The 24,150-nt window shown below is 37.3% G+C and overlaps 1 protein-coding gene across 3 annotated transcripts in view; it reads left to right on the plus strand.

The window, feature by feature from the left end:
- The window catches only part of LOC126824902 (condensin-2 complex subunit H2), an 88,677-nt gene that overhangs the window by 3,172 nt on the left and 61,355 nt on the right, over positions 1–24,150 (plus strand). For 2 of the 3 annotated variants that reach the window (XR_007681674.1, XM_050554331.1), the window contains exons 4-11: positions 265–320; positions 2,288–2,360; positions 3,986–4,045; positions 6,518–6,597; positions 8,220–8,356; positions 9,016–9,132; positions 20,370–20,452; positions 23,302–23,355. Coding sequence is in view for 2 of the 3 variants with exons in the window: in XM_050554331.1 (XP_050410288.1) it covers positions 265–320; positions 2,288–2,360; positions 3,986–4,045; positions 6,518–6,597; positions 8,220–8,356; positions 9,016–9,132; positions 20,370–20,452; positions 23,302–23,355 (660 nt within the window). In the remaining variant the exon portion in view is untranslated. Of the gene's footprint in view, positions 1–264; positions 321–2,287; positions 2,361–3,985; positions 4,046–6,517; positions 6,598–8,219; positions 8,357–9,015; positions 9,133–20,369; positions 20,453–22,604; positions 23,213–23,301; positions 23,356–24,150 lie in introns of those variants that run through there. The other variant, XM_050554332.2, reaches the window with a different exon arrangement.

Raw genomic sequence — 24,150 nt, forward strand, 5'->3', positions numbered from 1 at the left:
AACAGGAAATTTGTTTAGTCAATCATGTCTACAGATTAATGATCACCCAACAGTTGAAAAATAAGAGTATGATGTAGGTCTGCAAAAACCAAGCATTATTTTCTTCATAGCACAGAACATAACATATAACTGTTTTAGAAACATGGTTTAGAAACATAATATGTTAAACTACCATTTCCTCTTTAAATGTAAGTTTAAGAGCCAGAGAATAACCATGTAGTTTTCTTGTTAAACATAGTATAGTATGTAATCTTTTTTCTTCAGGTTGAAAATTTATACAGTTTAGTTTTCCAAGTTATGGATGTTATTTCAAATAAGAAGTAAGTTTGTTACTGTTAGTGTGTGCATGTAATCCTATTCACACATTGTTTAAGTTAGTACCGTAAAAAAAATTCTGTGGACTTGCTGAAGCTCTCTTTTATCAGTTTTAAATTTAATGTCCTAATGTTCTGCTCCGACTGGGCTAATGAAGACAAGCTTATGCCATACAGGGACATTTTGCCTGGACAGTGGTACTAAGCCCTACTCCTACTGCCAAGGGATCTTTTATGTGCACACTAATGTGTACACAGGACCTCGTTTTTTTGTCCCATCCAATTGACTATACATTGTCCCTTGCCAGGCCCTCTATCCTGTGCCACTGACAAGGGGGAACAATGACAGAAAATCCTGATAAACTTTCTCGGCCAACGTAGGGATCAAACACAGGACCTCCAGGTTAGCATGCCAACGTCGTACTGACTGACTGAGCCTCCCTTAGTAGAGTAGTAAATTTTAAAACTTATATAAAAAGAAATGAACAAGGAAAGCCTTGTGAACTCCACACATAAACATGTGGCACCTGTAATCTTTCTCTGATTGCAGTGTCAGATTTAGATAAAGAGTTGCTCTAGACTATTCCACTTATGAAGCCCCTCCCAATCTCCGACCTTCCTGACTAGATAAGGATGAAAGTGTGTTTTAAACACAATTGAGCAAAGGCATACAATGCAAGAAAGGCATACAACAGTGTCAAAATCATTTTACACCTTGGTCGAAGGCCCCCTAGATTTTGAGGCCCTAGGCTTCAGCCTGCCAAGTCTATAGCCCTATAGGTAAATCTGGCACTGCCCGTCTGTTGCATGAGACATGTAACCGACTTGATTCATATTTTAGACTTTAGATGTCAGAAGTTGATTTACAAAAATTGATTTTATCCCAATCAACGTTTTTATACGCCCACATAGAATTTCAGCAATTTCTGTTTATTATTTCTAGAGTTATGGCTCTTGTTTCACTTTGTTTAACCTTGTGAACGCTCTAACCCCAAAAGTTATCATCCTATCTTTCTGAAATTTATATGCATTATTTAAATTAGTGAAACGAAGAAACCTATTTTATTTCAATAATTTCCGTTTATTACTTTTAGAGTTATGGCCCTTGTTGCACTTTGTTTAACCTTGTGAACGCTCTAACCCCAAAAATTATCATCCTATCTTTCTGAAATTTATATGCAGTATTTAAATTAGTTAAACGAAGAAGCCTATTGAATTTCAGCAATTTCTGTGTATTACATCTAGATTTATGGCCCTTGTTTCACTTTATTGAACCTTGTGAACGCTCTAACACCAAAAGTAATCATCCGATCTTTCTGAAATTTATATGCATTATTTAAATAATTGAAAAGGAGAAGCTTATTGAATTTCAGCAATTTCTGTTTATTATGTCTAGAGTTATGGCCCTTGTTTCACTTTATTGAACTTTATGAATGCTCTAACATCAAAAGTTATCTGCCGATCTGTATGAAATTTACATGCGTCATTTAAATTAGTAAAGAGAAGAATCCTATTAAATTTCAGCAATTTCCGTTTATTACTTCTAGAGTTAATGCCCTTGTTTAACTTTGTTCAACCTTGTTAATGCTCAATTGATGAAAGTTATCATCCGAAATGTATGAAATTTATATGCATCATTTAAATTTGTGAAACGAAAAAGCCTGTCAAATTTCAACAATTTCTGTAGATTACTTCCAGAGTTGAGACCCTTGTTTCAATTTGTAGAACCTTGTGAAAATTCAAACGGGAAAATTAAAATCTGATCTATTTGGAACTGTCTTGTAAAGGCCCCCAATTACCTACAAAGGAATAAATATGCGACAACCCTTGTCGACCGCGCAGACGATTTAGCCACTGTGGGCGTATGTTTTGTTGCCTGGAAACCTATCTTTATGTTAATTTGTTTTCCAAATTTGTTGTGTTTTTTTTTTTAAATTCTTTCTTTGATGCATGTATGTTTTCCTATTTGATAGAAACAAGCAGAAGAATTCAGCATCTGGTAATAATGATAATGATGGTGGTGATGATGATGATGAAGATGAAGAGGTTGGTCTTCAAGATTTTCTGAATATGATAAGAACATTTTACATTTGATTTGCATTTTGTTTCAGATTGCACATATAACTATGGAAACAGCGAGTCGAATGACCTTGTGGTTTGACTTGTATGCTTTAAATCTTAAAGTCTATCAATGGGTCATGTGTTGTGGTTACAATCCCATGCTTGTACATGACAAGGATGGTTGCATGTCCAACCTCATGGGTTTAAAGCCTAGCTTATGTCGCCCTACGACGCGATAAAACTGACAGAGACTCGAAATCGGCGACTGGTTTACGATCATGTGGAACTGATCAGTCGTGACTATGAGGGCGACCTGAGCGCTCTTACGACTGGTGTAAGTCGGACGGCAACCAGTCGCCGTCCAGTTTCTCTGAGTCGCACATGTTCTACTCTTACGACTGGAGACAACTAGTTGTCCCTAGTCTCAAGCGACATGAGCGCACCTACGACTGGCTTAAATCGGCGCTTCGCTGACGTAGCCAATAAGGTTCAGTTATTTAGTCACGTGGTACCCAGGGGCGGTAACAACCACGGGAGACAAGTGGAATGAGGCCATTTTGAAGGTTATCACGTGTCAGTCATGTGATGAGTTGTGGCTCCGATTCTTCAACTGATGCCGGGCGAAATGAGCAGGCTTACGACTATGATCAACTGGTTGCTCGTGGTTGCGTCCAGTCGTGGATAAATTCAGTCATAGCGACATAAGCTGTTGGTTGCCGTTAGTCGCCGCCAGTTTCATTGTGTCGTAGGGCGACATAAGCTAGGCTTTATACAAAATTTAAGGATTTCCCAAAAGTACTATCCAAGTTTCTTGAATTATATTTGGATGGTGAGACTCAATGTTTGAATCATTGTGTCCAATGTTTTCTAGTAAGTTGGATATCTGAAAAGACAAAATCAAGACTGTCTGTCTGTAGGTGTGTCATCAATGCTTTGTGGGTTCTGTTGCCTACCTATCCGCATGTGGGTCATTTTGTGTAATTTTTCTTTATTTTCTGCATATTTGTGTATTGCTTTGTCAAAGACCTTTTAAATGACCCTATTAATGACTTTCTGTGTAACTGAGATAATGATTTCATGAATACAGGTAGAGGTGCTATTTAGGTCAAAGTCCTGCTGATCATTTATTTTGTCATTTAGATTATTCATACTAAATTTCATCTTAATCCATACTAAAACAGGTCTTTGGTGGATTTGTTGTAAAATGACCCTGTTGCTCTTACCAGGTTTCCATTGAAGGCAAGCAAAATAATAGAATGATGTTTAAAGCATTAGTCCCGAAATCAATGGACATTTCATCCCATATATAATGATAATAATAGAATGATGTTTAAAGCATTAGTCCCGAAATTAATGGACATTTCATCCCATATAAAATGATAATAATAGAATGATGTTCAAAGCATTAGTCCTGAAATCAATGGACATTTCATCCCATATATAATGATAATAATAGAATGATGTTCAAAGCATTAGTCCTGAAATCAATGGACATTTCATCCCATATATTGTTCTCTATGCTTGTTTGTACTTAGGTTCAACTTTCTCTGTATGGAGATGCATTCCGTCTGCTGTGTGTTGTATATCTGTATTATCTGTATTTGTTTCAGTTTTTATCGTTGGATAATATACCTATTGGTAAGAATATCACAATGAGAGAGGGTGATAAGGTGAGTACATTCAATGTTTCATCTCTCTTCTTTCTTTGCCTGGTGGTTCACCCTTGTCAGTGATGCAGGATGGAGGGCCTGACAAATACAGCTGTCTAGTCGTTCGGATGGGACGGAAAACAGAGGTCCCGTGTAGACATTGGCATGCACGTAAACGATCCTGGCAAAATTTCCCTCATAGTACAATGTATGGCGTATGCCCGTCTTCTTTAGCCCAGTACGGAGCAGAACTATTAGGACGTTAAACCCCATTCCATTTCATTTCTTTGCCTGTCCATTCTCATGGGTTTTCTCGTGGTCCTCCGGTTTCCCCTCACTGCTAAAAACCCCTACGCACAAGGGAATTATGGAAATAAAATTGAACCATATGTTAGTCCCAAAATGACCTAGTTCATGTCGAGTGGACGTTAAACCCCATTTCTTTCTCTTTCTTCTTTCATAATATTATAGCTGAAATTTGGGTTGTGTTAAACACTCCTGCCCTCTCCTGGTTTTATATTCATCAGTATGACATTAAAAGTGTGTAGGAGACTAGAACAAAATAGTTATGTTAGTTTACAAAAGAATTATTATGGCACTCAACTCAACAATCTGGAATTGAATTCTCCCCATATGTCAAAAGGTATTAAGAATTTCTGGCTAGAAGTCATACCCGTATGGTAAACAAACACCACATTTGTTTTCTTTGTTGACAGAACTGTGAAACTCTATTGCCATTCCACCAATTGACATTGTTGTGTAATGATCATTGAGCACCCCATGTATAATTTGTAGAGTAAGAGTATTTAAAGGGAATTAACTCTTGTATTGCACACTGGAAACTGTCACTCGCCTAATACCTCAGCAGGCTCCAGTACCCTACATCTCGCCTCGGCTGTATGACAACTTCCGCGATTTGGAATTACTTTCAAGTTCCCGAATTACAAATGGTGGCACCCATGAAGACGCCTGTGAAGAGTGTTCTATCATACAAAGCTTTTAATGCCTGAAGCTGTTTTTCTTTCAAGTTTATCTGATTTTCTTTCAAAAAAGAAGTACTTTGCAATGAAAACTCTACACACTCTTTGAACGATGCCATTTTTATACGCCCACATGGAAATATGGTCGTATATTGCCATTGCATCATTTAAATTAGTGAAACGAAAAAGCCTATTGAATTTCAGCAATTTCCGTTAATTACGCCGTGAGTTATGGCCCTTGTTTCACTTTGTTGTACCTTGTGAATGCTCTAACGACAAAAGTTATTATCCGATCTGTATAAAATTTATATGCATCATTTAAATTAGTAAAACAAAGAAGCCTATTAAATTTCAGCCATTCCCGTTAATTATATCTAGAGTTATGGCCCTTATTTCACTTTGTTGAATCTTGTGAATGCTCTAATGACAACAGTTATCATCCGATCTATTTGAAATTGATATGCATCATTTAAATTAGTGCAACGAAGAAGCCTATTGAATTTCAGCAATTTCTGTTAATTACGCCGTGAGTTATGGCCCTTGTTTCACTTTGTTGTACCTTGTGAATGCTCTAACGACAAAAGTTATTATCTGATCTGTATGAAATTTATATGTATCATTTAAATTAGTAAAACAAACAAGCCTATTGAGTTTCAGCAAATTTCCGTTAATTACATCTAGAGTTATGGCCCTTGTTTAACTTTGTTGAATTTTGTGAACGCTTGAACGACAAAAGTTATCACTTAATCTGTATGAAATTCATATGCATCATTTAGATTAGTGAAATGAAGAAGCCTATTGAATGTCAGCAATTTCCGTCAATTACTTCTACTAGAGTTATGACCCTTGTTTTACTTTGTTGAACCTTGTGAACGTTCGAACGACAAAAGTTATCATCAAATCTGTATGAAATTTATATGCATTATTTGAATTAGTAAAACGAAAAAGTCTGTCAAATTTCAACAATTTCTGTAGATTACTTCCAGAGTTACGGCCCTTTTTTTAGTTTTTAGAACCTTGTGAACCCTCAAATGACGAAAATTAGAATGTCATCTGTATGAAATTGTCTATTAGATTCCCCTAATTACCTACAAAAGAATATATATGCGACAACCCTTGTCGACTGCCCGGACGATTTAGCTGCTGTGGGCGTATGTTTTGTTGTCTGGCAACCTATCTTTAGAACTTCTTTCTAAAAGTGGCAAGTTTTTCTGATATGTAAACCGATAGCTGCATCGCAACTGTATGGGTGTAGGTACATATCACTTACCGTCATACAGCCAAGGCTAGATGTAAGGTACCAGAATCTGCCGAGGTTTGCCGAGTGTGGAAACTGTCTCCCTGTGGTGTAAATAGTTTGGTTGAGAGAGTGTTGCCTATCCCACCACAGTATTATAATGTTTTTGGAGATAAACATTCCCCTGAAATAACATAGACATGGTTTTATTCTGAATTTTCCTCTGACAATGGACTTTGGTAGCCATTTGACATATGTATTTTTTTTCTATTGTAGTCTGTACTACCAGTAAAACTAACACCATTAGCAATTATTCCATTAGGAAATACAGAAAGAGGACAAAATCCTTTATTAAGGTATGTAGAATAATGCAGAGAAAGAATTTAGGCCATATTATCTTGCGTCATTTAAGAAAAACAAAAGAAAAAAATCATTCATATCAATTACCGCATGTAAATGTTTTTACTCAGTTACAGGAAGTAACTATATAAAATTCAGTGAATCCAGAAATGTTGTGTAGGCTCATTTATCAAGTACACAACCCTGATAAATGTTAATGACAATCATAAATGATACTGGATAATCATACATTCCTATAAACAGATAAATGTATTGCCTCGCAATGTGATGTGTAGGAGAAGTCATTTAGCCCAGTACAGCAGTAGTGATTCTTTGACAAAATAAAAATCTCCCTCCCACATCTACAGTGGCCCATATACGACTTTTAAATATTTTTTAGTTTTGGGTTTTGTTTTTTAGTTTTAGGTTTGTTAGGTTTAGGTCAGTGGAAACGTTTTCACCTAGGTGATAACTTATCACCTCGGTGGAAACGTTTTCACCTAGGTTCCAAAGAAGAGCGCAAATTAACTACACAGAAAGTGACGAGTATAACTACATTCTGAAAAACAAGAAAAGTATGTCATTCAGCAAAAGTGACGGATCCTGCCCGAAAACAAAAGATATTTGAAATAAAAAATACATAAAAAATTTGATTAATGTTTTATACGCTCAATATTATTTCGCTTATATGGCGATGTTGCCAGGATTATTGGGGGTGGGAGGGAGGTTGTATTTGTTCCGATAATTCCACATGGGGTCATGATCGTCAAAAGGGCGACGTCGCAACAGAACATGTAAGGGTAGGCTTCAAAACAATTTGAAGTAGATATTATCGTCTTTCATATGAAGCATACTTTATATTTAAAGTGAACATATAAGCTAAAATAAAGTATGCTTCAGTTGGGGCCTCCGCTACAACCCAAGATATATCCTTCCTTTAATTTAGGAGGGCGCAAGATCCAACACTAGGGAAAGTACCAAAATTTGTCGACCGGAATATTCTCGACCGGCCTTAGGTGGGATGGTTGCCAGGAACCGACTTGAGGTGAGGTCGGGGGCTTCCTTCGGGCATTGATCCCGGTTACCCCCTCCCACCCCCAATAATCCTGGCAACATCGCCATATAAGCGAAATCTTATTGAGCACATAAAACATTAATCAATCAAATTGTTTTATGTATTTTTTAATTTCAAATATCTTTTGTTTCCAGACAGGATCCGTCACTTTTGCTGAATGACATACTTTTCTTGTTTTTCCGAATGTTTTTCCGTAGGTATGACTACATTCGGAAAAACAAGAAAAGTATGAAGCATACTTTATATTTAAAGTGAACATATAAGCTAAAATAAAGTATGCTTCAGTTGAAAGACGCCACATAAGCTTCAGTCAATCAATCGATTAACATGACTTAAATATATTTATCCTGATGGTACTTAACGTAACTGTATAGCGAACAAATAATGTTTGGTGGTTTTATTGGTCGCTAGGATCCAACGTGAGGTAGGGGGCTTCTTCCGGGCATCGATGTACATTCCCTTGAAATTTGAAAATTTGTCACATTCACGTTGCGGGTGTTGCTCTGTTGTAAATACACACATTGTTTTATTCCATCAGATCTGTAATGGCTTTTTATGTTTCAGTAAAACAGGAGAGATTTTGGGTAGTAGAGATGATTTTAAAATGAATACATGTTATATACATAAAAGTGGCGCCATGTTGTTAGACATGTCATATATGGCTCTTCTACAGATGTCATTACAATTCCCACATTTACATAGTAAGTACAAGTCTTACATATTGTTCTTTTCTTACCAGATGGGACTACTGTAGTTGTGTGGTTTGGTCAATGACCCAGATACAAATATCTTTCAAACCAGGAATTAGGCAACTGTTACAGACATTGTCGGGCACTTATTCTTGCCTTGTCAGATACAAACATTGTCTGGCACTTATTTTTGTCTTATCAGACACAATCATTTTGGTTCCTGTCATTTTGTCCTGTACAGATTTGTCTTTTTGTGGTGTTTTCATTGATGTGTTTGATACGTGTGTACAGATTTGTCTTTTTGTGGTGTTTTCATTGATGTGTTTGATACGTAAAAAATATCAGGTACTAGTTACAAGGAAAATATGTCAGAACATCTGCATAGAACAAGAAAGAAGCCTCATGCACGATTATTGATAGTGCATGTAGCAATTGAAGTGCTGGGTGTTGCCACTGCAGTCACGATACAATACGTATTGCGATTCAGGTACTATATGATACGATTCTTATAACTATTCATAACCAGGTCAATATTTACCAAGAAAACAACAGAATAAATGAATAGTTGACGTCGAAGGGTATGGGAAGGATATTTAATTAAACGCCCGTCTGTTTATCTTGGCATTGATTCTATGTTATCAGGTGTGATTTATCTAGTTATTTCATTTTAGATACTGTTGAACCAATGGTGCCTATAGCTGAGGTTCCTGAAACAGACACGACCTCAAGTGCTACTTTAACAGAACAAATGGAAGAGTTACCTACCCCACCAGCAGCCGATGTATCTAGTAAGTGTTGGTTTCACTTTTATCTGAAATATCTTACCACAGTTTGGGCATTTTATGAAATTTTTGTGGGATAATTTTCAGCCAGATAGTGTGAGGCACATGTGGTCCTTTATGTTAAATCACTGAACACTCTGTAATTCATAATTTTATTATTCCACACTACAATCTGAAACCACATGGTCCACCATTCAAACTTCCACTCTTCCCAACCAACCCCACAGTCATTTCCTGTTACAGAACATACTGGAGTAATAAGCCAGACAGAGTTATGTCCCATGAATTACTTCACAGGTACAATGTACATGTACATGTATGTTAACACACTCCCCTTTTTTCTTTAAAGAAAAAGATTAAAGAATGTCACTGCAGAAAGTAATAAAAATAAATTGAAGTGAAACATCTATTCACCCAGTGGATAGTCAAAATTAAAAGTAAACATTGAAAAACAAAAACACATTAACATTAATTCAGTTTATCTCAAAACACTAGTCATTTTCATAGGATCTATTCAAAACTGCCACGTTGAAGAATGTTAATCAGGGATTTATTGGATGCGCCATGTTTTGTAAGACAGTCCGATAATTGATGGCAAGCTTCAACCCAAATGACTTTAGAAATGTCTCCATTACTTAACATCTGTTTAATACTCGCAATATCTATTCTGAGTCTTTTTTCATTGACAAGTTTGGTTGAATGTATATTCTCGAACAAGGATTTATTGTCCGTAAATATTTCAATTCTAAGTCGGTTCTGTTTCACACAATACAAAATTTCACTGTACAGACATCCTAAGAAATAAGCAGAATCTATGGCTTCTACCATGGATAGAGTTTCTGCAGCTAACGTACTTTTCACAATACGTCTTATTTTGTGGGACTTCCATGTAAGGGGACAACATTTACCACTAGAGTCAATAAGGAATATGATGTATCCAGCAGCACTTGATACTCCGTCACATAAATTTGCGTATGATGCATCACAATACACACCAAGATAAGCATTAGTTAAGTCAATTTGTGGAAACTTGATGGATACATCATCATATCAAATTTTCTTCATGAGTTTATTGACGCGAAGAAGATCTTGAACTTTTGGATCTTTAACGGATAAGCTTAATTCAAGTGCATCGAAACTTGCATCAGGGCGCGTTTGGTTGGTAACCCACAGTATCTGTCCAACAGCACTACGCAACTGTGTCAGTTCATTTTGATTGAGCGGTTCAGATTTCTGAGAAGCACGATTTGACGAAACAACAATAGGTATGAGTTCTTCTACATAAGATGACTGATTAACGACAATGGAGTCCAATCTGTGATTTACTTGTAAACCTATGTAACTAAATTCCCCATCTGCTCTTTTACCTATTTTAAAAATGTTCTGTAATTTATCCATGACTCTTTCCTTAAATGTAGGTGTGCCACACCAAATAAAATCATCAACATGCATCACTATTATTCCATTCAGAATGAAAGAAAAACAGCCCAAAGTCTATCTCACTTTGTTTACATTTTAACTTGACCAGTTCATCGCAAACTCTAAAATACCACTTTCGAGATGCATCATTGAGTCCATATACGCACTTTTTTAGTTTCCACAAAACTGAGGTGTCCTCATACTCTGTTGGTGGTGAGATATAAACATCTCTGTCCATATCTTGGCCTTGAAGGAAGGCAGCTTTAATATCTATTGTATTACATTTCCAAGAAAACGATGAAGCTAGAGACAGAAATATACGTAAAGTTTCTTTACTAGCTGTGGGTGAATCTGATTGGATAAATTCTTGTTCTTCAAAGCCTCTGGCCACCAGTCTTGCTTTTACACCTCTTTTTCCTTCAATTTCTTTTTCTGTTATCACCCATCTAGTAGTCAAATAAGGTTGTCCACAATATTCAACTTCATCAAACACGTCAAAATTTCTCCAGTTCTCTATCTCCTTATCTTTTGCTAATTTCACATCATATTCATCATGCCATGAAGGGGGTATAAACACAACATTACAGTCTGCTTGGTTATGATCAGCATCAGTGACAGTAGGATCATTGGTAATATTGATAGTGTCAAGTTTTGTCCACTGAGTAACACCATTATCAAAATTTACTACTTCAATGGAACTGTCACTTAAATGTTCAACATTAAACCAATGTTTATATTTTCCGGTGCTTTTACCAGCTCTACTTACTATTTTGGCTTGTATCCAGTTTCCATCTTTTGACTGATATTTAATTGTGTCATCTATTTTAAGTGATTCTGGAAGATTTATATGTGTTTGTTCACTTTTTTTTGTTCCCGTGCCGATTTCTGGTTCTCTATTGTTTGTTAGAGATGTTTGATTTGATGTGGGGGTGAGGGTATTTATAGAGGGTTGTTCTATGTCAGTGTCTTTGTTTTGAAATTCCTCGTCAACTCTAATTACTCGATATGCTGCTACGTGGACATAAACACTGCCATGTCTAATAAATACAATTTTATGGTCTTGACCTAAAACACGTCCAGGTCCTTTCCATTCGTTGCTAGATTCACGTTTATAATAGACTTTCTCACCAATACTAAAAATATCTCCGCATGGTCTTATTTGATGGCGAAGTGCGCGACGAATACGTTCTGATGACTCTGATTCAATGAATGATTTTCGTACTGAATGTAAGGCATTGAGATGCTTATAAAATACTTCGCTGTTTGTTGTGCCTTCAAGTGCCGGAGGCTTGTTTACACAAACGGAGGGTAAATTGGGGTTTCTACCAAAGACTAATTGGTACGGGCTATAACCATGTACCATCTGCAAAGAATTTTTAGAGTTTATTGCCCAAACCAATGCAGTCTCCAAATCTAGTCCTGGATTTTCTGACAAAACTTTAGTTACATTGTCATCAATAATAGAATGATTCCTCTCACATATCCCATTTTGCCACGGACTCATTCCGGCAGAATTCCAGACTTCTACATTAAGATTCTCCGCCATATCCCTGTATAAATCATTTGAAAATTCACCGCCATTGTCAGTAAGAAATTTATTTGGTGGGCCCATTCCACTTCCAATCCACAGTCTCATTACTTTATCAATAATTGTTGATGGAAGTTTATTCTTTATGATCGCAGCTAAACTAAATCTTGTTGCTATATCTATCAGATGGAGGAAATACACACCAGGGCGCCATTCTTTCAAGTCCATTGCCACTATATCATTGAATTCCGTTGTTAATGGCAATGAGACAACAGGTCTGGGTGGAGTCTTCTTAAAGCGTTTACAAATATCACAACTATTTGTAACATTTTCAATAATTTTGGCAGTTTCAGGACTTTTATCACCAGCGTCATTTAACAAAGCTTTTAGTCTCTTGCTTGATGGGTGGGCAAATTGTTTATGTAATTTTTCTAATGCCTTTTCTTTATCTCCCTCAATCAGATTATGTATATTGAACAAAACGTCAGTTGTTTCTGTCGGCATATTTGTATTACAAATCGGGATACTGTAGTGGCCAGCTGATGTGCACTGTAAATCTACATTTTGTCCAAATATAGTTGCCTGATCTCTCCTTAGATCTAAGACAACATCAGCTTTCTTCATTGTTGGTTTTCCAAGCAATAATGGTATATCGCAATCAACCACATCTGCAGATATACGACATGACACACCAGCGATTTCACAGGGAAATGTCACTTTTTCTTTGGACTTAAAACACTGGCCACTACCAAATTTAAAGATAGTATTACTGTCGGTTCTCTCAACAGTTTTTAATATACTATTCAAAAAAAGTAGGGGATATTTGATTTTTAAGTGTTATTAAAGTCACCTAATGAAACTGACAAAGAAACAAATGACAAAATGAAATGAAGTTCACATTCATCGATTTATTCCAAATGATCGTTAGACTAAGTAAGGCACAGACTGACCATTATAAGGGTAAAATGATACCCGGGGTCCAACAGCAAAGTTACCACAGCATCACAACCAAGTCAGTAACGGGTAAATCCTCCTCTGTTTGCCAAACAAGCATTGATCCGACGTGGCATACTCCTAATGAGACGTCTAAGGTCATTTTGGTCCAGATTGTCCCATTCCTGTTGCAACGCAGCAGCAAGTTCTTGGACATTGGCAGGATGTTGTTGACGTTGACGTAACCTCTGTCCAAGCATGTCCCGGACATGCTCGATGGGGGAGAGGTCGGGACTCAGTGCTGGCCAAGGTAATGTGGTGATGTTCTGTTGTTGGAGGTAACCTGTAACGATCCTGGCCCTGTGACATCTTGCGTTGTCATCCTGGAAGATGAAATGGCGGCCATGACGTCCGAACGGCACAACATGGACTGCCAAGATGTTGTCCCGGTAGTACTGGCCTGTAACACGCCCTGCAACAACATGTAAAGCCATTCTTCCAGCAACAGTGATGCCTCCCCACACCATAACAGAACCACCCCCAAATCGATCATGTCTGATGACGTTAACGTCTTGGAAGCGCTCGTTTCGACGACGCCACACCCTCCTACGTCTGTCCAAAAAATCAACAGTGAACCTTGACTCATCTGAAAACATCACATTGCTCCAGCGTTGATTATCCCAGTGTTGACGATCCCTACACCAACGACGTCTTGCCTGAATGTGATGATCTCTCAAACAAGGGATCACGCGAGGACGTCGGGCGCGAAGGTGACCCATATGCAGTCGATTCCGAATCGTCTGGCCACTCACTCTCACACCAGTGTCTGTTTGAAGACGAGCGCTGATCTGATTTGCTGTGATGACACGATTTCTCAAGGCCAAGGTACGGATAAATCGATCCTGGACTTGAGTTGTCGCCCTTGGTTGACCTGAGCGTGGTCTGTCCTGTACAGATTGTGTATCACGGTATCTGGACCATAGCCTGCTTATGACAGACTGAGAAACATTCATCGTCCGCGCCACAACCGCCTGTTTTGTGCCGATCTGTAGCATGCCAAGGGCACGTAACCTTTCATTTTGGGTAAGCCGACGCATATCAAAATTTGTTTTCTGGTCACTATAACAATTAAACTGATGCCTCCCCACACCATAACAGAACCACCCCCAAATCGATCATGTCTGATGACGTTAACGTCTTGGAAGCGCTCGTTTCGACGACGCCACACCCTCCTACGTCTGTCCAAAAAATCAACAGTGAACCTTGACTCATCTGAAAACATCACATTGCTCCAGCGTTGATTATCCCAGTGTTGACGATCCCTACACCAACGACGTCTTGCCTGAATGTGATGATCTCTCAAACAAGGGATCACGCGAGGACGTCGGGCGCGAAGGTGACCCATATGCAGTCGATTCCGAATCGTCTGGCCACTCACTCTCACACCAGTGTCTGTTTGAAGACGAGCGCTGATCTGATTTGCTGTGATGACACGATTTCTCAAGGCCAAGGTACGGATAAATCGATCCTGGGCTTGAGTTGTCGCCCTTGGTTGACCTGAGCGTGGTCTGTCCTGTACAGATTGTGTATCACGGTATCTGGACCATAGCCTGCTTATGACAGACTGAGAAACATTCATCGTCTGCGCCACAACCGCCTGTTTTGTGCCGATCTGTAGCATGCCAAGGGCACGTAACCTTTCATTTTGGGTAAGCCGACGCATATCAAAATTTGTTTTCTGGTCACTATAACAATTAAACTGATGTTTCCACCCTGGAATTCAATGCCACAATGACTGTAACATTCAAAGTCAGAGTCGTGCAAATCTTGGGTTGGATCCCCATGATGATCCCAAGCATCACCTGCATTCCATGCGGTAGCTATTGGTGCGTTTGGGCGTCACATGTAACTGGAAATGTTTCTTCTGTTAGGTTCTATAGTGACTTTTTTCGTAGTCATTTGCATATTTTAGTATTATGCCCCCAAAATCAAATATCCCCTACTTTTTTTGAATAGTATAGTTCAGGACCCAAAGTTTCTAGATAGTAGTTCATCCATGTTTCTCCTGCAACTGTTGAGCTACAAGCGCTATCTAATATGGGAGAGAGAGAGAAATGGGGTTTAACGTCCACTCGACACAAACTAGGTCATTTTGGGACTAACATATGGTTTAATTTTATTTACATAATTCGCTTGCGCGTAGGGGTCTTTAGCAGTGGGAGGAAACCGGAGGACCCGGAGAAAACCCACGAGGTTGGACAGGCGACCCTACTCCTTGCCACGTACAACCGGGGATTCGAAACCACGCCAGTCGACTCAATGACAGACTTTATGATACAGCGAGCGCACGCTAACCATTCAGCCATCCAACCCCCCCTATCGAATATGGCTGAATTAAATGTCTCATTCAATAAAACCTGCATTTCCCCATTATGACTTCCTGTAAAAAGCACACCCTTTTCACCTGAAATTTCTGTCTCATATACATGTACCCCTTTCTCCTTTTCAATGTTTTCATAAGAATGGGGGCAATTTTTGGCAAAGTGCAAAATTGATTCACATATGACACATTTCATAGGAAAACCATTTTCATCTACTGGATTTATCTGTCTGTTGGGGGGGAAAGAATTTCCCTGAAATCTTGGCCTCGGTAACATATTAAAATTTCTCGTATTTGAATCATAAGCTCTTCTTGAATAAGTTTGATAGTTGGGTCTGTTCATGCCAAAACTTCTCATATTAACAGCATTTGGTGGGGTTCTTGAATAACTTTGTCCTCGATTATTGGATCTAAATCTATTTTCAAGTTGAAATCTTCCTAAAAATAACTTTGGCCCTTGTTTCGTGGGTGACGGCGTAGAAATATTTGGTGAGCTGTGTCCTATATAGGGGTGGAACTTCAGGTATCACCAAAAGGTCCTTTTTATTTGCTTCCCGTGTGTTCTGGCAACATGCTGGTGAAAGGAAATCAAAATCAAAGAATAACTGCAAAAATGATGGCCTTTTAAGTATACATGCTGCTTTATGTACAGTGGTGCATCTCCGGTCCATGGGCCTTTTGTGCTAAAATTTAAAAATCTTTCTTATTAGGGGCAGGATTTGAGTTCTCCGAAAAAATTAGACAAGTTGCAAATAAACTACATAGAAAACAATCATAATTTGGAATTTTTTTCAAAAAAATAATTTTTTACTGCCATGTCATGAAAAATGTACAAAATTTACATGTAGCATCTTTCAAAATACTAATAATTTTCCACTTTTTTAAATATCCAGACTGGCAAGAAATATATTTTTAGAATCTGTGGACAATATGCAAACAGAAAAATTGCAATATTAGAGATTTATACTCAAACGTGTATCCCTACCCCCTGAACATGCCACAGATTGAATCAATCTAATCTTTGGTTGCAGAACTAACATTATCAAAGGAATCTGTCTAACAGCTATGTTTTACCATCCCTGGCTAACATATGTGCATAGAAACTAAAATAGGTGTAATGAATATGAATTATGGTTTAAAATAGGCCTTGGTGAATGAAAAAAAATGCAATATTTAGTCTATGATCACTCCTCTCTAACAAAAGGGTCACAGATTACACAGATTACACATTTTTCACAAATTTGGGAATATTTCAATGTTTCCAACATCTCAAACCTCAGAGGCATCATACAAATTTTTATTGCAATCCTAGTGCTGAAGCAAAATGTCTGGATCTTTACATCAATTTCCTGAAAAAATGAAGTCAAAAAAGTGGTTATGACAGAATTGACAACAAAAAGGAGGCCTGAAAAGGAGCAAAATGTACATTTTATTGTTCTATAAGCAACATAAATGCAACAACCACCACAAATCCTAGATTTTGATAAAAAAATATTGAACATTAAACTGACATTTACAGATCTACACCAGTTTTGTACCAGGGTGTGGTCTCATTGGCCTAACATGTCTTATGGTTCTAAGTTTGACTTTAAATAAAAAAGGTTAGAAATCCTTGAAATGTACAAAATAACCATTTCTTGGTGCAAAATAACATTCCTAGCCGCAATTCAACCACAAATTCCAATTTCTATCATTTAATTGTCAACTCAGGTGCAATTAAATCTCTCAAAACACATTAATAAAAAAGGGTGGGGTGGGGCATTTATAGCCTCTCTAAACAGAATGATGGCCTAAAAAATGTCTAGAAAGACTGGGATATTGCTTCCTACATGAAGCAAATGCAAGAATTTAATGTTTCTGAGAAGAAAAAAATGCTTATTCTGGGTAAAATAGTGGCAAAATTGAGCCAACCCCTGTTTTGAACATTTTGTACAAACCCATCTGCTGTACATTATTAACTGAGTGTCACTAAATTTCAATTTTCTGTAGGAAAGCTGGAGCTATATGTAAACCTGACAAATTTATAGATCCCATCTAAGTTATATTAGCAATGAAAATAAGGGCATTTTTAGACATTTTGACTCATTTGAGTAGTCATGAAAGCATTAATTTCTACCTCGAAATGGGAGAATCTGGAGATTTTCTGTGAATATTCCTGATTTTTAGACAAAATTAGGTGAAATTACAATACTGTTCACTTTGTCTGTGCTCTCTTAGGCTGAATAAGCCAAAATTGGACATTAAAATATTTTTCTTACTGTTAGAAATTAAATAAAAACTGAAAATTGAGAAATTTGCAGTAAAATCACAATTTTTCGCCAAAATCGATAATTTTTTTTAAGATTTAACATTTTTTTTAGTTTTTCTGTACTCAAAATATTTTATACATATTTTCTGATAATTTAGTCTTCATATTTTCAAAATTAAGGCATGTCAGTCACAGCCTTGTTATACACAGACAGGCCACAGATCACTAATTATTTCCCCATTGACTTTAATGTTAATTCTCGTCTCTTAGACTGGCTCTAACTTTTTCCCAAATTTTCGTTGGGTAGAACGCTTTCTGCCACAGATGGAGCAACATGTGGCAAACTCTTGCCCAAAAGCATGTATGAGGTTCACCATGAAAAACTTGAGATACACAAGTTGGAAGTAGAGACAAGTAAACATGCAATTTCCGGCCCTACATTTCAACGTAACCAACCTCACAACTCTTGTATCCTTCCACCTTAAAATCATGAATATTCACCAAAACCTGACAGAAAATGTATTTTCAAACCCTTTTTTTCGATTCTACACCAAAAAGTGAACAAAAATCGCCATGCAAAAGTGGGAAAAAGGGAAAGGGAGAGAGAGACTAAAAATAACTTTGGCCCTTGTTTCGTGGTGAGCTGTGTCCATACTGGAGTAATAAGCCAGACAGAGTTATGTCCCATGAATTACTTCACAGGTACAATGTACATGTATGTTAACACTTTAAGCAGATTTTCGTTCTCTTTTGCAACAATCAGTGTTCTTAATAAGGAACTATCGTTTAATTTTTCAAAACTGCTCCACTCTACCAATCTGATTAAAACACAGATCCTATTTCGTTTTGTTTTTTATAGTGCAAAATTTTGTTTTACTTCTCTCTACACCAGAATCTTGAATAGTTGCTATATAACCTGCATTCTGATTGTTGTGAGGGATTAGCCAATGAAGCGGTCTGTTATGGCGATTTCTTGGCGTGCTGTTTACGGAACTGTGGGTGAATCACTTGAAGCATCAACGCTGATTGATTAATCAATGTCTGACGTCATAGGGTCTTTGTGAACACTGACGCAACCTTGCAATATAACTGGTCAGATATTCATGTAGTAGAGGCCATCGAAAGTATTAAAAAAAAAAACGAAATATAGATCTGTATATTAATCAGATTGTCACTCTGCTGGAGGTGTCTATCCTTTTAGCTCTGTCAATACATTTACAGAGTAGGTGATTCAACATGTTTAATCACGAAATGAAATGGGGTTTAATGTCCTACTGTTCTGCTCCTAAACTGGGCTAATGAAGATGGGCATACGCCATACATTGTGCTATAAGGGAAATTTTGCCTACGGCCTACTCTTATATTTAATTCCAACTGTCAAGGGGTCTTTTAGGTGCATGCCAATATGTACATGGGACCTCGGTTTTTCGTTCCATCCGAACGACTAGACAGCTGTCCTTGTCATGCCCTTCGTCGGAAAATCTGGATGAACTTTCTCGGCCAATGCAGGGATCGAACACCCGACCTCCAGGCTAGCGAGCCAGCGTCTTACCCACTTAGCTACGTGATCCCCATGTTTAATCACATCTGTTTGCTAACTTGAATGTCATCTAAAACAATAGGTCATACGAAAACAGAATTCTGGTTATTATTATGATAAAGATGGCAGTGTGAGATTAATATATACCAATGTAAACTTTAAATGACCATACCATAAGATTTATTATGGAAGATTTGAATAACAATAGGCCATATAAAAACAAAATTCAGATTCTCAGATACCTCTGTGTCAATTAAAAATGTCTGCATTTGAAAAAATTAAAACATCCTAATTGGGCGTTCTGGAATTGAATTCTCTTAATCTCACAAATGGTGAAGAGGGGGATTTGGTGTAACAACAATGTGCCAGCTACATATTCGTTGTGTTTAATTACGCCAAGATTCTACGCACACCACCTCCGTAGTCGATACTGACAGAATTCTGTATCACTCAATTGCAATTCTGTCAATTCCGGATGTTCCTTGGAGCCACGGTGACTCAGTGATTAAAACACTGGCTTGATAGTCTGATGGTTGTGGTTTTGCTCCCGGTGTTGACTGAGAAATTTCGGGTGTAGTTCCCTCTTGTCAATCTTGGAGGATGGAGGGTCTAGTCGTTCAGAAGGGATGAAAAACTGAGGTCCCATGTACAAATTGACGTGGGGATCATGGTAGCTAAGTGGATAAAACGCTGGCTCACTAGCCAGGAGATGGGATGTTCGATCCCTGCATTGGCCGAGAAAGTTCATCCAGATTTTCCGGGGTGGTTCCCCCTTGTCACTGAAGCAGGATGGAGGGCCTGGCACGGATAGTTTTCTAGTCGGTCGGATGGGACGAAAACCCCAGGTTCCGTGTACACATTAGCGTACACGTAAAAGATCCCTTGACAGTTGGAATTCGATATAAGAGTAGGCCGTAGTGCCGCTCTCCGGACAAGATTTCCCCGATAGCACTCTGTATGGTGTATGCCCATCTTCATTAGCCCAGTTTGGAGCAGAACCGTAGGATGTTAAACCCATTTGTTTTCATTTCACAAATTGACGTGCATGTAAAAGATCCCTTGGCAGTTAGAATTGCTGCCCGGGCAAAATTTCCCTCAATGTATGGCGTGCGTCTGTCCTCTTTAGCCCAGTCAGAGCAGAGCAGTAGGATGTTAAACTACATCCGGTTAATTAAATGTTGTAATTTTTCTTCAGTGAATGAAGAAGCTCCTCCATTATTTGAAAATGATGAAGGTATAGATGAGAATATACCACAAGTACCAGAACCAGAAATAAGGGTATGTTTTGGGGCAGGGGTGTAAATTTCTGTCCCTTTTTTTTGCTTGATATCTGTTATGGCTGTGAACAATAAGCCAGGTCATTCACATTTATTCCCTAAGTCAAAAGTTCAACCTTGTGGGTTTTCTCCCACTCCTAAAGACCTTTACAGTTTGCTCCTTACTTCTTGTCAAACTGAAAGATTAAAATGACTGTGTCGTCAACCTCTAGTCTTCATTAGACTAAATACAGCATCAATAAAATAAGGACGCTTAAAATAGGGTTGGTCACACAACTTAAAGATTATGAATGTCTGGATATAAAAACCTACGGAGACTACTGTAGTGGTTTATAAATGCCGCGTGAAGCATATAGAATAATTTTATCAGTTATCTAAACATAATCTAATCATTTTGTGTGTGTAAATTATGCAGCGTCCGTCATTAGACTAAATACATCATCAATAAAATATAGACGCTTAAAATAGGGTTGGTCACACAACTTAAAGATTATGAATGTCTGGATATAAAAACCTACGGAGACTACTGTAGTGGTTTATAAATGCCGCGTGAAGCATATAGAATAATTTTATCAGTTATCTAAACATAATCTAATCATTTTGTGTGTGTAAATTATGCAGCGTCCGTCAATATTTGCGTTTATTTTAAAGAAATTGCGTGAAAAACGCAGATTTTTGCGTGACTGTAACCTGTGATTACTGGTATTTTAAATTTAAGATTATTAGTATGCAGGGCTGTCGGTAATTTTTCACAGATGATTAGCAGCACTGCTAATCAAAAAGTCCAATTTTGCCAAATTTGATTAGCAAATTTAAAAATTGATTAGCAGTTTTTTAGTTTCAACATAAAACACCTAAATAACAAGGTTATTTTAACTTTAATTAATAACAAATGATTAGATTTCATTCTTAAGATTTTTTTAGAATTTTAGCACTTCTACAGATAGCTGTGAACATTTCCGAATGAATGTAGACTTTTGGTTAGGCCTTATGTCTGGGCAGTGACTTCTTATTTCTTCGTTAGAAAACAATTTCGTCTGCTTTTTATCGCGTGTTATTATTTTTGTTCAATCATAAGCACGCGGTATTTTACGAATAATCTCGATTAACTAGACGCACGCGATATAAACAATAATAATTTACGGGAATTCTTACTTTGATTTCTCATTTTACAATACGTTTACACATATTTATTTTTTATATTTTATTTACAATACGTGGGGGATACACTGAATTTAATTTTTTTCAAATTGAATACTGATATAATTACTCGAAATTGACATGTCTCGCAACGTGAGTGGTACTACTTGATTCCCTATTTCCGGTTTAATAGTATGTCCCAGTATTATATAGCATTGTTATATAGTATAATGAATTGAGTCTGGGTAGATCGAGAAGAAAATGTCACACGGAGAATTCCATTTTGTTTATAAAATTTATTTGATATTTTATATACGTTGAAAGCGTTGAGAAATGTGGATAAATCTTTGTGTCAATATCCAAAATGACAGGCATGTTAATGATTCGCAGTTACTGCGAATCAAAAACGTTAGATTTTAATTTTTGATTAGCAACGGACAAAATATGTATCGCAAATTGCGCTGCGATACTGGTTGTCGGCAGCCCTGTTATTATGTAATTAAGCATATCTAGTTATAAATAGATCTTAATGACAATGGTCTGGCTTGTGATAGCACATGCACAATTATTATTATTATTATAATATCCAAGAGAGATAAAGGTGTTCAATCGGAGCTTGTACATGACAAGGAGTACGGTCGCCTTTCTAACCTGGTGAGTTTTCTCATTGACCTCCAGGTTTTCTCCCACTTCAAAATTCCCCTACATGCTAGGATGACCCGTGCACTTTACAGAAAGTTGGTCTCGACACGGCTAAATGTGCACGATTCAGTTGCGTGTCTCGAACTGATTTCTGACTACCCCGCACTCGCTTTGAGTCGATAAATAGCCATGGCACGTGCAATTCTCTACAAATATATCAACTATTACAGCCGTAAAAAATCTATTGGTGACGATTTTGAATAGCAGTAAAATTCAGCTTCTTGGTTATTACAGCAGCTTTAGTAATTACGTTTGTTTTATTTTTTAAATTGCTTTATCGTTAACTGTACCGTTAAGAGCGGCATCTTTTGGTTTAGTACAAATACTATCTCTGAATCACTTTCTTTAGCAGGAACATGATACTAGCAGTAGTTTCATTTTACTTTTACAAGTTTCTTAAAACAATTGTTGAGTTGTCTAAAGTGCTTATTTCTAAATTCAATTTCTTGTTCTAGCTTTCTGTTATGTTTCGTAAAAAAGTAGTCTTGATTATCCCGACCTGTCAATCAGACGTAGAATGGTCGATAGACTGGTTAAGCGAGACTAATTTCAAAACAAGGGCACGTAACCTATATTTTACTCAAAAGTGTCTGGATGTTATGGACGCAACTTGGAACCAGTTTTCAGTCTATTATTTATAGATGATTAATGGTCATAGCTTATTAAGTACAACATGATCGTTTATTTAGTGACTATAATTGTGTGAAACTGATTTGAGGCTTGGCATATATATAAATATTGTGGCGTAATTGTCGAGATATTTGGAGATATTTATTTATGGTGGGTCACCCTATACATGCCACTGATATATTGTAATAAAATTGTACCATGTGTTAAGACTCAAAATGACCTAGTTTGTGTAGAGAGGGCATTAAACCCATTTCTCTCTCTCTATTTTACAAAGACCGTTTCAGCCATTGTAAGTGAACCATGTTTTTTTGAGTGCACAGTGTTTGTCCTTTGCATGATTTATGTGTCAATATATTCAGAAATTTAAATATATTATAGGAGAGATTAAGAGTCAGAAAACCTATAATAGAAAAAGTTGTCACAAGAAAACCGGTAAGTTCAATTTTACAGTCCCACATTGAAATGTCATCACCCCTGTCTGTCAATTTATCTCTCCACAATTCATTTTGAACACTTTATAGATGCAAGTATTCATCAAATTTATGTTTAGTTTTTATACGCCCACATTGAAATGTGGTCGTATATTGTCGTTGCCCCTGCCCGTCCTTCCTTCCGTCCACGGTCCGGCGTCCACAATTGCTTGTGGATGCTCTAGAGGCTAAAGTTAATAGCCGATTGACTTTAAATTTATATACAGTGTTTAAAGCCATGAGACGAAGAAGCCTATTGATTTTCAGCGATTTCCGATTATTACTGCCAGAGTTATGACCCTTGATCACTTCAAAAAATCTTGTGGACGCTCTAGAGGCCAAAGTTAATATCCGATTGACTTTAAATTTATACACAGTGTTTAAGCTCATGAGACAAAGAAGCCTATTGATTTTCAGCGATTTCCGATAATTACTGCCAGAGTTATGGCCCTTGATCACTTCAAAAAATCTTGTGGACACTCTAGAGGCCAAAGTTAATATCCAATTGACTTTAAATTTATACACAGTGTTTAAGGTCATGAGACGAAAAAACCTATTCATTTTCAGCAATTTCCGATAATTACTGCCAGAGTTATGGCCCTTGATCACTTCAAAAAATCTTGTGGACGCTCTAGAGGCGAAAGTTAATATCCGATTGACAAAGTTTAAATTTATACACAGTGTTTAAGGACATGAGACGAAGAAGCCTCTTGATTTTCAGTCATTTTCGATAATTACTGCCAGAGTTATGGCCCTT

The sequence above is a fragment of the Patella vulgata genome, chromosome 6, assembly GCF_932274485.2.
Source record: "Patella vulgata chromosome 6, xgPatVulg1.2, whole genome shotgun sequence".
Classification (NCBI taxonomy): domain Eukaryota; kingdom Metazoa; phylum Mollusca; class Gastropoda; family Patellidae; genus Patella; species Patella vulgata.